General features: G+C 35.0%; 1 protein-coding gene across 1 annotated transcript in view; it reads right to left on the bottom strand.

Moving 5' to 3' along the window:
- Window positions 1-12174, bottom strand: part of LYST (lysosomal trafficking regulator) — a 216845-nt gene that overhangs the window by 72052 nt on the left and 132619 nt on the right. The window contains exons 28-31 of the mRNA XM_025402839.1: window positions 11782-11934; window positions 6554-6745; window positions 4794-4972; window positions 2262-2468 (exon numbers count right to left, since the gene is read on the bottom strand). Coding sequence (XP_025258624.1) covers window positions 2262-2468; window positions 4794-4972; window positions 6554-6745; window positions 11782-11934 — 731 coding nt within the window. The remainder of the gene's footprint in view (window positions 1-2261; window positions 2469-4793; window positions 4973-6553; window positions 6746-11781; window positions 11935-12174) is intronic.

Consider the following 12174-nt stretch of genomic DNA (forward strand, 5'->3'; position numbering starts at 1 on the left):
TAAATCCAATATTGCATGTATGGTGCATAATCGATCCAAACAATCTTATTTTGTGAACTATATATATCAGTAGTGTACATTATCGTATTATGTAAAGAGATCTACATATAAACAATGCAACCAACTATCCAAGTGTCATACTAACTAAAACCCACAATAAATCTTGTACAGTGAAAAAAAAAAAAGAAAAAAAAAGGTAGCCAAATAGTTGACAAGGGAAAGTTCTTCCCTATAGAAAAGTCAGAGCTTATAGATGTTGATGGAATGAGAGGCTTAGAGATATCACTATTTTGTAACTCTAATGAAAAAGTGGATCTTGGCAATTATCAGTGGTTGCTAAAACTATTAGGTTAAAGACAATATCCTCAGTCTTCATGGGTGAATAAACAACTGGCCTTGGTGATGAAATGGATTGAGAGAAGAAAAAGTCAACGACAACAACAGTTAAAATTTTCAAGCTGAAATTCAATAATGATTGACAGACATGAAGTAGTGGGAAGACATGACAGACATGAAGTAGTGGGGAAGGGAAGATGGTATGAGAAAAAGTGGACTGTTAACACTGCAGTTGAATTTTGATGGATAGCAACTTTGCTGAGCATAAAGGAAAGAAAAAAACACCATTTCAAATTCTCCACAGAAGGAAAATACAGGCTAAATAGGCTTCTGTCTTGGGAAAAGGAAGACAGTGCCCTCAGTGTACTTGAAAGTGTGTTAATACTGGAAAAATCACCTAAAAGTATCCCTTCCAATAGTTTTGACTCCTAATATGATTTAATATACCCTCTCTCATCTCTATTGAGGTATAACTTACATATAATAAAGCATACATATATTAAGTGTTTCTATGAGTTTTGACAATTGCATACATCCATTTAACCACTACTCAAAATAAGATCTTATTTTTATCACCTCAGAAAGTTCCCTTAAACCTCTTTCCAGTCAATTCGCTTTCTCACCATCCCCCTTCCACAGAGGCAACTACTGTCCTGAATTCTATCATCATATCTTGGTTTTGCTTGTTCTTTCAGATGAACAGAATCACAGATTGTACTCCTTTGTGTTTGGCTGTCTCTTTCCCCGCTCAGTGTTCCTGAGATTCATCCATAATGGTAGGTGTATCAGTAGTCCGTTCCTTTTTAAAGCTGTATAATAGTCTATACAGTGCTGTAGAATAGTCTATATAGATTTCTCTCTACAGGTAGAAAGAAATCACAATTTGTACATTCTTCTGTTGGTGAGCATTTGAATATTTCTAGTTTTTGGTTATTATGAAAAAAGGCTGCCATGGATATTCTTAAACAAGTCTTTCAATGAATATATGCTTTAATTTCTCTTTTAGGTAAATATCTAAAAATGGAGTAACATGGTCACAAGTTAAATATGTTTAGGCCGGGCGCGGTGACTCAAGCCTGTAATCCCAGTACTTTGGGAGGCTGAGACAGGCGGATCACGAGGTCAGGAGATCGAGACTATCCTGGCTAACTCAGTGAAATCCCATCTCTACTAAAAAATACAAAAAACTAGCCGGGCAAGGTGGTGGGCGCCTGTAGTCCCAGCTACTCGGGAGGCTGAGGCAGGAGAATGGCGTAAACCCGGGAGGCGGAGCTTGCAGTGAGCTGAGATCCGGCCACTGCAGCCTGGGTGACAGAGTGAGACTGTCTCAAAATAAATAAATAAATAAATATATATATATATATATATATAATTTTATAAGAAACTGTTAAACAGCCCTCCAATATGGTTTAATGTACCTTTTAAACTTTCCAACTACCACTCTTGAAATGGTAAACTTTATACACTCTGAAATTCTTTTAGGTATTTTGGGTTTGATTATTCCAAATGATTAATAATTTTTTTCTATTTTAACTGACCACACATATTTTTGAGATACGTTGTATGTATTGTTGTTTGAGCTATTCAATATAGATGTTTCACAGGTAATATAATGCTTTTTAAAAAGCCTCCAAACAATCCTTAAAGAAAACACTTCAAGATATGTTAACACATTACAAAGTATCTGACAGAAACTCTGAAACAGAACTTCTTAATTTAGGCACTAGAAAAAAGATTGGGAAATAAACACACAGGTTAAATTGAGCCTGTGTAAAAGCACCTAAGGAAAGGCCTTAGGTTAAATTTGCTTGGTAAGAAAATTATAAATTAGGCATGAAAATTCAATTTAATTTCAGTTCTTGTTTTATTCAGACTTTATATTTCACCAAAAGTTGTACTTATCTTATCAAAGCTGAGACACTTACTTGTAGGGATGGGCTGAGACAGTCTCGCAGTATTTCCTGATGATTTGGTTCATGAAGTATTTCAAAAATTTGCTTTCTCTCTTGTGCAGTGTGGGCTGGTGACAAAATATGCACTAGGAGTCTCCCAAGCTGCGTTCGGAAGGTCTCCTTACAAGACCACAGAATTTTAGTCCATTGCTGCTTGGAACCACTGGCTTTACTTGAACCCTAAAATCAATCAAGATAGGAATGAATTAGGATCAGACTGCTTAAGCAATACCATGCTAGCCTCAACACAGCCCTAAAGAAGATTATAGAACATGTTTTATTCCAGATTGGTTTTCATAGTCAAAATTAGAAAGATATATACATAACCATACACACAGGAGTTTAAAAGAGATGGGCATACAACGTTCATAGCAGCATCACTCAAAATAGCCAAAAGGTGGAAACAGTCTGAACGTCCATCAGTGGATGAACAGATAAACAAAATGTGGTATATACATACAATGGAATATTATTCATCCTTAAAAAGGAAGGAAATTCTGACACATGCTACAACATGGATGACCCTTGAGGACAGAATGCTAAATAAAATAAGGCATATACAAAAGGACAAATAGTATATGCTTCTATTTATATGAGATATCTAGAACAGTCAAATTCACAGAGACAGGAAAGTAGAATAGTGATTACTGGGTAATGGAGGAAGGGGTGGTAAAAGTTATTATTTATTAGGTACGGAGTTTCATTTGGGATAATTAAAAAGTTCTGGCCAGGTGCAGTGGCTCACACCTGTAATCCCAGCACTCTGAGAGGCCGAGGCAGGTGGGTCACCTGAGGTCAGGAATTCGAGACCAGCCTGGACAACATGGTGAAACGCTGTCTCTACTAAAAATACAAAAATTAGCTGGGTGTGGTGGTGGGTGCCTGTAATCCGAGCTACGCGGGAGGTTGGGATAGGAGAATCGCTTGAACCTGGGAGGTGGAGGTTGCAGTGAGCCGAGATCGGGCCAGTGCACTCCAGCTGGGGAGGCAGACTGAGACTCCATCTCAGAAAAAAAAAAAAGTTCCTAGAGATGGATGGTGGCAATGGCTGCACAATAATATGAATATACTTAATGCCACTGAATTGCATCCTTAAAAATGGTTAAAATGGTAAATTTTATGTTAGGTATACCTTACCACAGTTTAAAAGAAGAGATGGATAAAGAAGCTAAAGTCCTAAGCCATGAAAAAATTACCAAAGGCTCAAAAATTATAAATTAAAAAAAAAACTATCAAAGAGCAATGATAAATAAGCCTACACTGATTTTGCAATAAAAAAGAGAAAGGATTCATAATAAAGACTCGAATTGTGCTACTTTATTGAGTGTTAGTCACAAATTAAGCACTGCATATAGCAGTGCCCCTTACCTGTGGTTTTGCTTTCCACAGTCAACCATGGTCTGAAAATAGTTACGTACCGTACAATAAGATACTTACTCACTGTAAAAAGAGACTACATTTATATAACTTTTATTAAAGTAGATTGTTATAACTGTTCTGTTTTATTATTATTGTTAATCTCTTACTGTGCTTAATTCACAAATTAGACTTTATCATAGGTATGTATGCATGTGAAAAAACATAGTATATATAGGTTTCAGTACCATCTGTGGTTTCAGGAATTCACCAGGGGTCCTGCAAGGTACCCCTGAAGATAAGGGGAAACTACTCTATGGGTTTACCATAGAGTATTCCCTAACAATTAACCAATTGTTTTAACAATGGTCCCACTAAGCCTAGCCAAATGCTGATCAAATCACTTGTACGTGGTTTAAAACTGGAAGCAGTACATTCAGAATTCATTCTGAGTTTTAGAAACAGCTCCTCTCTAATTACGTCTAGTCCTAAGGACTCTGTGAGCGAATCTGCACTTGGTTTTGCTGTTCAGAGCTAAAACACCAAAATCTAGTTTAGATTTAGAGACTGGCATGTCATGATTTATGAGTGCTGCTAGAATTAGATTGGCTTTTGCTATCTATGTAGTAAACTGACCAACTTGTTCCATTGTGTCAACTGTAAGTGACCCACAGAAACCCAAGTGAGATGATGATAAATGAACCGTGACACTTATCAGTATTCTCTACGTAATTTTAAAGGTGTTAGATACACTTAGGCCAAGATCTAAAATTCATAATAATTCAGAAAACTGAGAGTAAGGAGCCATAAATACAGTCCTGTAAAAACAATTAATGTAAACTCTCATAGTAGTCATCAATGACGACGATCTACTCTTTTCTGATGCTGATCTTACTAAACTACAACACTAGAAAATAGCTTCTAGGGTTACAGGCTTAAAAAGTAATGCTGCATGAGTGGAGTCATTTTGGAAAGGGTGAATTAGCAATATATATTGTTCTCTAATTAAAAATTCAAGTTGTCCGAGTTTTAAAAAGCTCTCTGAAAGAGCACAAAGAAATACGATTGTGAAAACGTATAATGCAGTCAACATAAAACCTCTATTTCCTTTGTGTGAATGAACGTTTCACATGTAATTAATTTACTTACAATAGATACTTTGAATCCTTCTACCAGATATGTAAAAATTTCTTTCTGAAATGGATTGAAAACAGAAGACTGTTCATGATGCATATTTTCCTCAGAAATTTCAGTCTGGAAAACTGAGGTCTTGCTTTGAGTTACATTTTCTGGAGTTCTCAAAATGTCAATAATGTCTGAATTAAACTCTTTGAATTGAAAAAAAGAATACAAGGTTAGTCATATCACTACTATCTAGCCATTATAAATAGTAATAATACTGGTAAAAATATTGTTTTTAATTACTAATTCAGTTATCACAATTTAAAAGTTTATCAGGTGTATTAGATGTAGTAGATACACTCTAGTAGAAAGTGAATTCATGTAAAATAACAGAAATTTCAAAATGCATGTCATACAATTCCAAATTAAATATTTATTGGCTAATGAAGGTAAGTTAAACTGCAAAATGATTCAAACCATGAGATTATTATACAAATCGAACATAAAGACCATGTCATATTTACAGGAGTGGATCTACAGAGCTGTTTCTCTGCATGTGCTATCCATTTACATGCTGTATATGTAATAATCATGGTTCAAGAGTTTAGTCTGGGAGTCTGTTGCACAGAATGTACATTAGAAAAGTTAAAAAAAAAAAAAGCTGGGGACAATGGCTCACGCCTGTAATCCCAGCACTGTGGGAGGTGAAGGCAGACAGATCGATCACCTGAGTCAAGGAGTTTGAGATCAGCCTGGGCGACATGGTGGAACCCCATCTCTACAAAAAAATACAAAAATTAGCCGGGCATGGGGTACACACCTGAAGTCCCAGCTACTTAGGAGGCTGAGATGGGAGGATTGCTTGAGCCCAGGAGGTAGAGGTTGCAGTGAGCTGAGATCATACCACTGCAATCTAGCCTCGGTGACAGTGAGAACCCATCTCAAGAAAAAAGAAAAAAAAAAGAGAGAGAGAAAGAAAAGTAAAAAAAACTAAAAAAAGAAAAAAAAACTTGAGTTTATCATGTTTTTCTAGTGATTAACAATTACTGTTTTCTTTTTCCTGTCTTCCTGGGGTTACCTGAACATTTTTTTAGAATTCCATTTTGACTTATCTATAGTGTTTTTTTAAAAACAATTTTCAGCTTTATTGTAATATAATTGACAAACAGAAATTGTATATAATTAAGATGTTTTGATATATGAATACATTGTCAAATAATCACCATAATGAAGCTAGCTAACATATCTACCACCTCACATAGTTACCATTTTTTTGGGTGTGTGGTGAGAACATTATTTATAGTGTTTTGGAGTGTATTTCTTTGAATAGCTTTTTTTAGTGGCTGCTCTAAGTATTACAATTTAAGTATGTACATATATATTCATTAGCCAATATGGAAATGCAAATTAAAACCACAATGAGATATCACTACACATCTGTCAGAATGGCAGTTCTGCAAGATTCATTGAGGGAAACTGGGTAAAGGGTATACAGGGTCTCTCTCTGTATTATCTCTTAACTGCATGTGAATCTACAACGATCTCAAAAGATCATACTGGAAGTGCCATATGGTTTTAAACTGGTCAATCTGGGCTAGCATTGAACACATTGAAAGTGGACTTTTATTTAAGACTTACCAGTTCCAAATAAGAAACTCTTAATAATATGGATGTTAAGAACTGAAAAATAATGTTGCTTAAACATCTGAAAACTAACCAGTTTCCTCTTAGATTACTTCTCTTTCATTTTAAAAGCTGAAGAAAACAAACTAATCCTATAGTCTTACCTTGATAAATAATCCTGTTGACTGCTAAAACGGTGAGCCTCTGTAGTCTCTGTGCAAGTTCCGTTTCAGTTGCCTGGCTAGGGTTCTCCTGGCTCATTCTCCGTTGCATCATCACATGAAGCTCATCATTTGCCACTGAACGCATTTTCATCAGAAGCGATTCAGTTTGAGCAAGCGGAAATTTTCGAGGACCTTCAAAAGTATATAAATTAAAACATCAAATGCCAGTGTTAATAAGGATCAAGGAAACTATTTTTGCTGAAACTTTTTGATTACCAGACCGTGAAAACAACCTTATTTACTACAAAGTCAATTTATACAAAGGAGAGAGTGATTAAGAGAAAATGATGTTTCTCCCTCTTTCAAGAAGTGCAACAGTACTTTTGGTTTCAAAGTCCTAAATAACAATGTTGAAGCTAGTGACATAGCTTAGTAAAACAGATGTCATTTGGCAAAGTTCGAGTTAAAAAGTATTAAACGGGCTTAACTAGTTTAGAACATTTTGATAAAATAGTTTCAAATACTGTTTCACTTCTTTGTATTCCAAAATCAAGTTTTAATGCACATCATTTTTTAGTAAGAATATTACTATTTCTGGATAATTACTGTTGTTGAATTTCATAGTTTTAAAAATTGTATACAGTGACAAAGTAGAAATCAGTCAATGACAGTGAAGAGATCAGAAAGGTGAATATAATTCCAGTGATTTGTTATTAAAATGATTTAGAACACATGCATCATTTGGAATTCAATGCTACAAAGGCATTTCCTGAGAAAGGTTTCCTCAGACCGAACATAGAGGAGTGGCATTCCTGCGCCATTACTGCACCTGCTCCAGGAGGTACAACACAGGTAGTGCATCCAGGAGAAAACTGGGGGGATGAGTCTTGATTTAATGAACTGAAGGAGAAGGGCATCGGAAGTTGACCATAGGAACCAAAATGATGTCTTGGTAGATGAGGAATAATAGAACCCTTCATTGGAATTGAACCTTTGTTTTAAATTATGAAAACATATATCAATTTCTATAAATAACCTCTATAAAAATTACATATGACTAAATTATAACAGGTTTTAATGACTTATCCTGTAAGCTATTTAAATATTTTAATACTATTTTAGATTGCTTACTATTTTGGGTAATTAGTATTCTTAATCAGTTAATATATTTTGGTAGACAGTCACTTTTGAGGCAAAAAAAAATACAAAAATTCATATCCTGTATATATTCAAGAGTTATACTGTCAAACAATATACTGAGTTTAAGCAGATTCTTCCTAATGTGTACATCTGACAGCTTTCATGCTGTATGTGCAGCTGATGATTGTAATTCAGAGGTATGACACTACACTGAATAAGGAAATGTTAAGTAGGTCTTTTTTAATACTATGTATTAATACTAGAAAAAGTGGGAGGGTATTTCAGCACTCCTGCTGTGAAGCCACACAGAGCTAGTGTGGCCTTAAGCACATTTCTTTCTAAACCTCAGTTTTCTCATACATAAGATGCAGATTAGAAAGAAAACAGAGCTTACTTCACAGGTGGATATTTATCACTATCTGACACTGTGTTAAATATATTTGTTTATATGCTTATTCATCATTTCCCCCAGTACAAGTTCCATGAAGACAAGTAATATAGTAACTGGTACATGGTTGGTACTCAAGAAATATTTGATGTTTGATGGTTGAATAAACGGATAAAGAAAGAGTCATTTTGTTGATAAAATAAAATAATGAATGTAAAATGTAATGCCTGTCTAATTCTCACAAATAATAAAATACTTTTAATGGTTAATATTATTATTGGTTGAAATATAAAGTTCATTTGTATGTGAATTACTAATATAACTGTGTGTGTATGTGAGTGTATGACAATTAAATATATGTCTAGCATTCTAAATAATATCCTGATGCTGACTACTTCTACCTTCATGCATTAAGAGTGATGTGTAAAGTTTTTCATATTAATAAGCAGACAAGTAAAAAAATACATTTAAAAGTATATATTGCTACCTTATTTATACTAGCAAAAATCAAGCAAAAAAACCTTTGTATATTTATAAAAGTTAGATTATCCACATCAAAATAACAGATTATTTTGCAATCATTAAAAATAAAAGAATATTTATGTTTCTTAACATGGAAAAATATCTATAATAAATGACTAGAAATAGAAATCAATTTATAAACAGTAGGTAGAGCATGATACCATTTAGGTAAAATTACATATAAAGGTATGTATAGATACAGATAACTAGACCAAAAACAGATATAGAGGCTAAGGAATCAGAGCTTTGCTCACTGGGGTGGCAGGCAACTCAGAGTTGCTGAGCAGAAGAATGGTAAACCTGAGTGAGGTTGTAAGAAGATTAATCTGACAATAAAATAGTGTCTAACTCCGTTAGCAACGCAAGAACTTAAGGTCTAGATGTAATGAGAGTATTGCTGAAGAAACTTTGGTCCCAAGTCATGGATATCCTGGGGTTCAAGGTTTGAGTAAATGTGTCTATTATCAGAGTCTGGTGTGTGGCCACAGTGGAAGCTGCAGCTGCTGGCAATTCCCACAACTTCTGCTGAAGGAGGAGAGGGTGGCAGTGGGGTTGGAGGTGTCACTCATCTCAGTAGTTTTCAACAAATGCTAAATGAATCTATTTAGGAATCCCTCCCACCACACCTAAACATTTATCAGTAAAGAGAACAGCTTAAGTCTTTGAAGGAACAATTCATTACCTAATTGATAGACATGACAGAAATAGAAATCCCTCTATGTCACTTTAGTATCATGGACAAATGGCCTTGAATTAGTTTTTGTAACCACACTGCTCAGAAACAGAAGAGCCTTAGTATTCTGCAGTTTTTGTACCTGTAGCATACAAAGCCAATATACTTTCAATGATACTTTTAAGTAATAGTGAAGAAACAAAAAGCACAATCTTCCCTAAGCATATATGTAAAAAAACAACTTAGAAACAATTACAAAGCAACAACCGAACACATATAAAGTAGTATTTTGCAAACTAGATTCACAAAGATAGAATTTAAATAAGGGCAGTATTTAAAACAGGGAGGATTCTTGAGAGAGACTTCAGAGAGAGAGAGATGGTTCCTAAGAGATATGACAGACCTGGAATGAGTAGATGTGGTGTAGGACACAAAGGGGTGAGTATAGGGGTGCATGTGCCAGCAGTCCCTAGTTCTAGGATGCAGTGGGTCTTAAGATGAAGAAGCTGGACTGGATGACTTTTAAGGTCTTTTATTAAGCTAAAAACTTGTAGGATTCTGTAAGTCTCCTACAGCTCACAGCAATCACATTTACTTAGAGCAAAAAACACAAGGCCAAGTATAATAAGAAGCTAAGAAGTCAGAAAAAAGGAGAGCCATCTAGTGAAAAGACTAAAAGTTCATTATCTGTTTTAAAATGACTCAAACTAAAAAAAAAAAAAAAAAAAAAAAGATAACAAACTTGAAGCTATGTAGGGCTCTAAGGCTCAAGGTGACAAAAATGCTAGTATCTAAAGAGATTAAAGACTCCTAGAGAAATCATTGACCAAACGGGAAATAGCAAGAGGACTATTGCGTTAGCCCAGGCACAAAGTGATAATTAACTAAAACCAGAGATCTAGGGATGGAAGCAGAGGAGGAACAGATATGAAAATGAGAAGTATCAATACGAAAGAAACAGCAGGGGTAGCAAAGGTACACTTTCTGATATCAATAGAGGGCGAATTCCATCTAAGCAGTCACTGACTATATAAGGAGTCCTGCAAAGGAAAGGTGTCCAGCAATCATGTTTTGGCATGTAGGAAGCTGAGCATTAATGCTAGAACTGATAAAGAATCTATTTCTACTCAGGGCAAAAGAGATGTACAACTGGAAGGGCAGCTCAAGAAGAGAGTGCATTCAGATATTAAATAAGGAATAATGTAGCTGGGCAGTAGGTTTAGTTACATAGATGTTTTAGAAGTTTTATTTATATAAGTTTGATTTAGCATCATTTAAACATACTACTGCAAAACAATGTGTACTTGAAAGCTTTTCTTTACAAGTGAGTTTTTCACATGGTTTAAAATTTTTGCATAGCATTGAACACAGAAGTAGCTTAACACAGGTGAAAGAAAGATTTGAACTTAAGTGAATTTGAGACAGTAAGACTGATTAAACTTCAAACAATTTACCAAATACTCTGTTTGGAGATGGTGTGTGTATGTGCATGTGCATATGCATATTTATCCACTATGTATATATACGTATGAGTGTATATCCTGTGTATGTGGTGTTCATGTTATCTTTCTGGGTTGTATTCAGATAAAGGTCATAGCAGATTTTGTAGAAAAAATAAGGAAGCCTAACAATATTAATGTTTATTATTTGATGACATGTACTAATGTATACCAAGCCCTGACATCATGTGCATTTTAACCATGTGCAAGCCACCATCATCTGCCCTGACTACTGTAATAACCTCCTACCTGGACTCCCCACTACCTCTCTTTTCTTCCTCTCCCCTAACCCACTTTCCACACAGAAGACACAGTGATCTTTATAAAACAGAAAGCTGTTTATAGTATGACACCTACTTAAAATCTTTGATGACTTCCCATTAGGATAAAATCTAAGCTCCTTAACAAGGCCTGCATGATTAAAAAATGACTTTGGCCCATACCATACTGTACAGCCTCTTCTGGTGTCCCAGTCTTATCAAGTGACACATTCTAGCTAAATGGCTTTATTTCTCTGAACAAGCTCAGCTTTTCCCTGCCTTGGAAGCTTCACATAAGCCATCCATTCTGCCTGTAATACTCTTTTTCTGACTCTCCACCTTGCTAACTCCTTTCTCATCCTTTACATCTATATTGAAATCCCACTTTCTCAGAGACTTCCCTAACTCCTGATGTAGATTGCCCTGTTATAATCTCTATTCCTACCCTCTACATTTCCCTACTATTTTACAATCTCTGCAGGGGCAGAATCTGTGTCTGTTTTTTTTTCATCATTGTATCTCCAATATTTTAGCACAATGCTCAGCACATGGTAGGCAGGTGCTCAAGAAATAACTGGATGAGAAAAGCACTAAAAGTAAGCAGTAGAATAGTTTCCTCCAGGAAAAAATCTTTCTTAAATTTTATGTAAAACAAGAAATATTTTAAAAATGTGAATTGCATAAGAACATAGGAAAGTCAAGCTAGCCTCAATTTATGGTTATTAAAATATGATTTCAATACTCGCCAGCAATGCTTTTCCGCTTTTGAACTATTGCATGATGGGGAGCAGAAGGTGACTGGAGTGAATCTGTGAGGTTTTCAGAGTCATGATTTGCGGTGGTCCTTATAAATTCCATAGCAGCCTGGAGAACTCTAAGCTGTAGTGCAACAGCCATATCTAAAAACAGAAGATACTAGAATGTTTTCAAGCTATGTGGTTATTAATTTTTTAATTGAACTGATTTTATGTATCATGACAATAATGTTTTGTTAGATATAAATTTTAAAATTTTGGTCAGCATGGGGGTGATAGTCGTAGACATTTTAAAATTCTTGTTAAAGGCAATTTTAAAGCAAATTTACAAATGGTCACTAAAAAACCTTCAATGGAAAAATATTAGCTCACAAATTTATTTCA

Source organism: Theropithecus gelada, chromosome 1 (assembly GCF_003255815.1).
Source record: "Theropithecus gelada isolate Dixy chromosome 1, Tgel_1.0, whole genome shotgun sequence".
In the NCBI taxonomy this organism is placed as follows: Eukaryota; Metazoa; Chordata; class Mammalia; order Primates; family Cercopithecidae; genus Theropithecus; species Theropithecus gelada.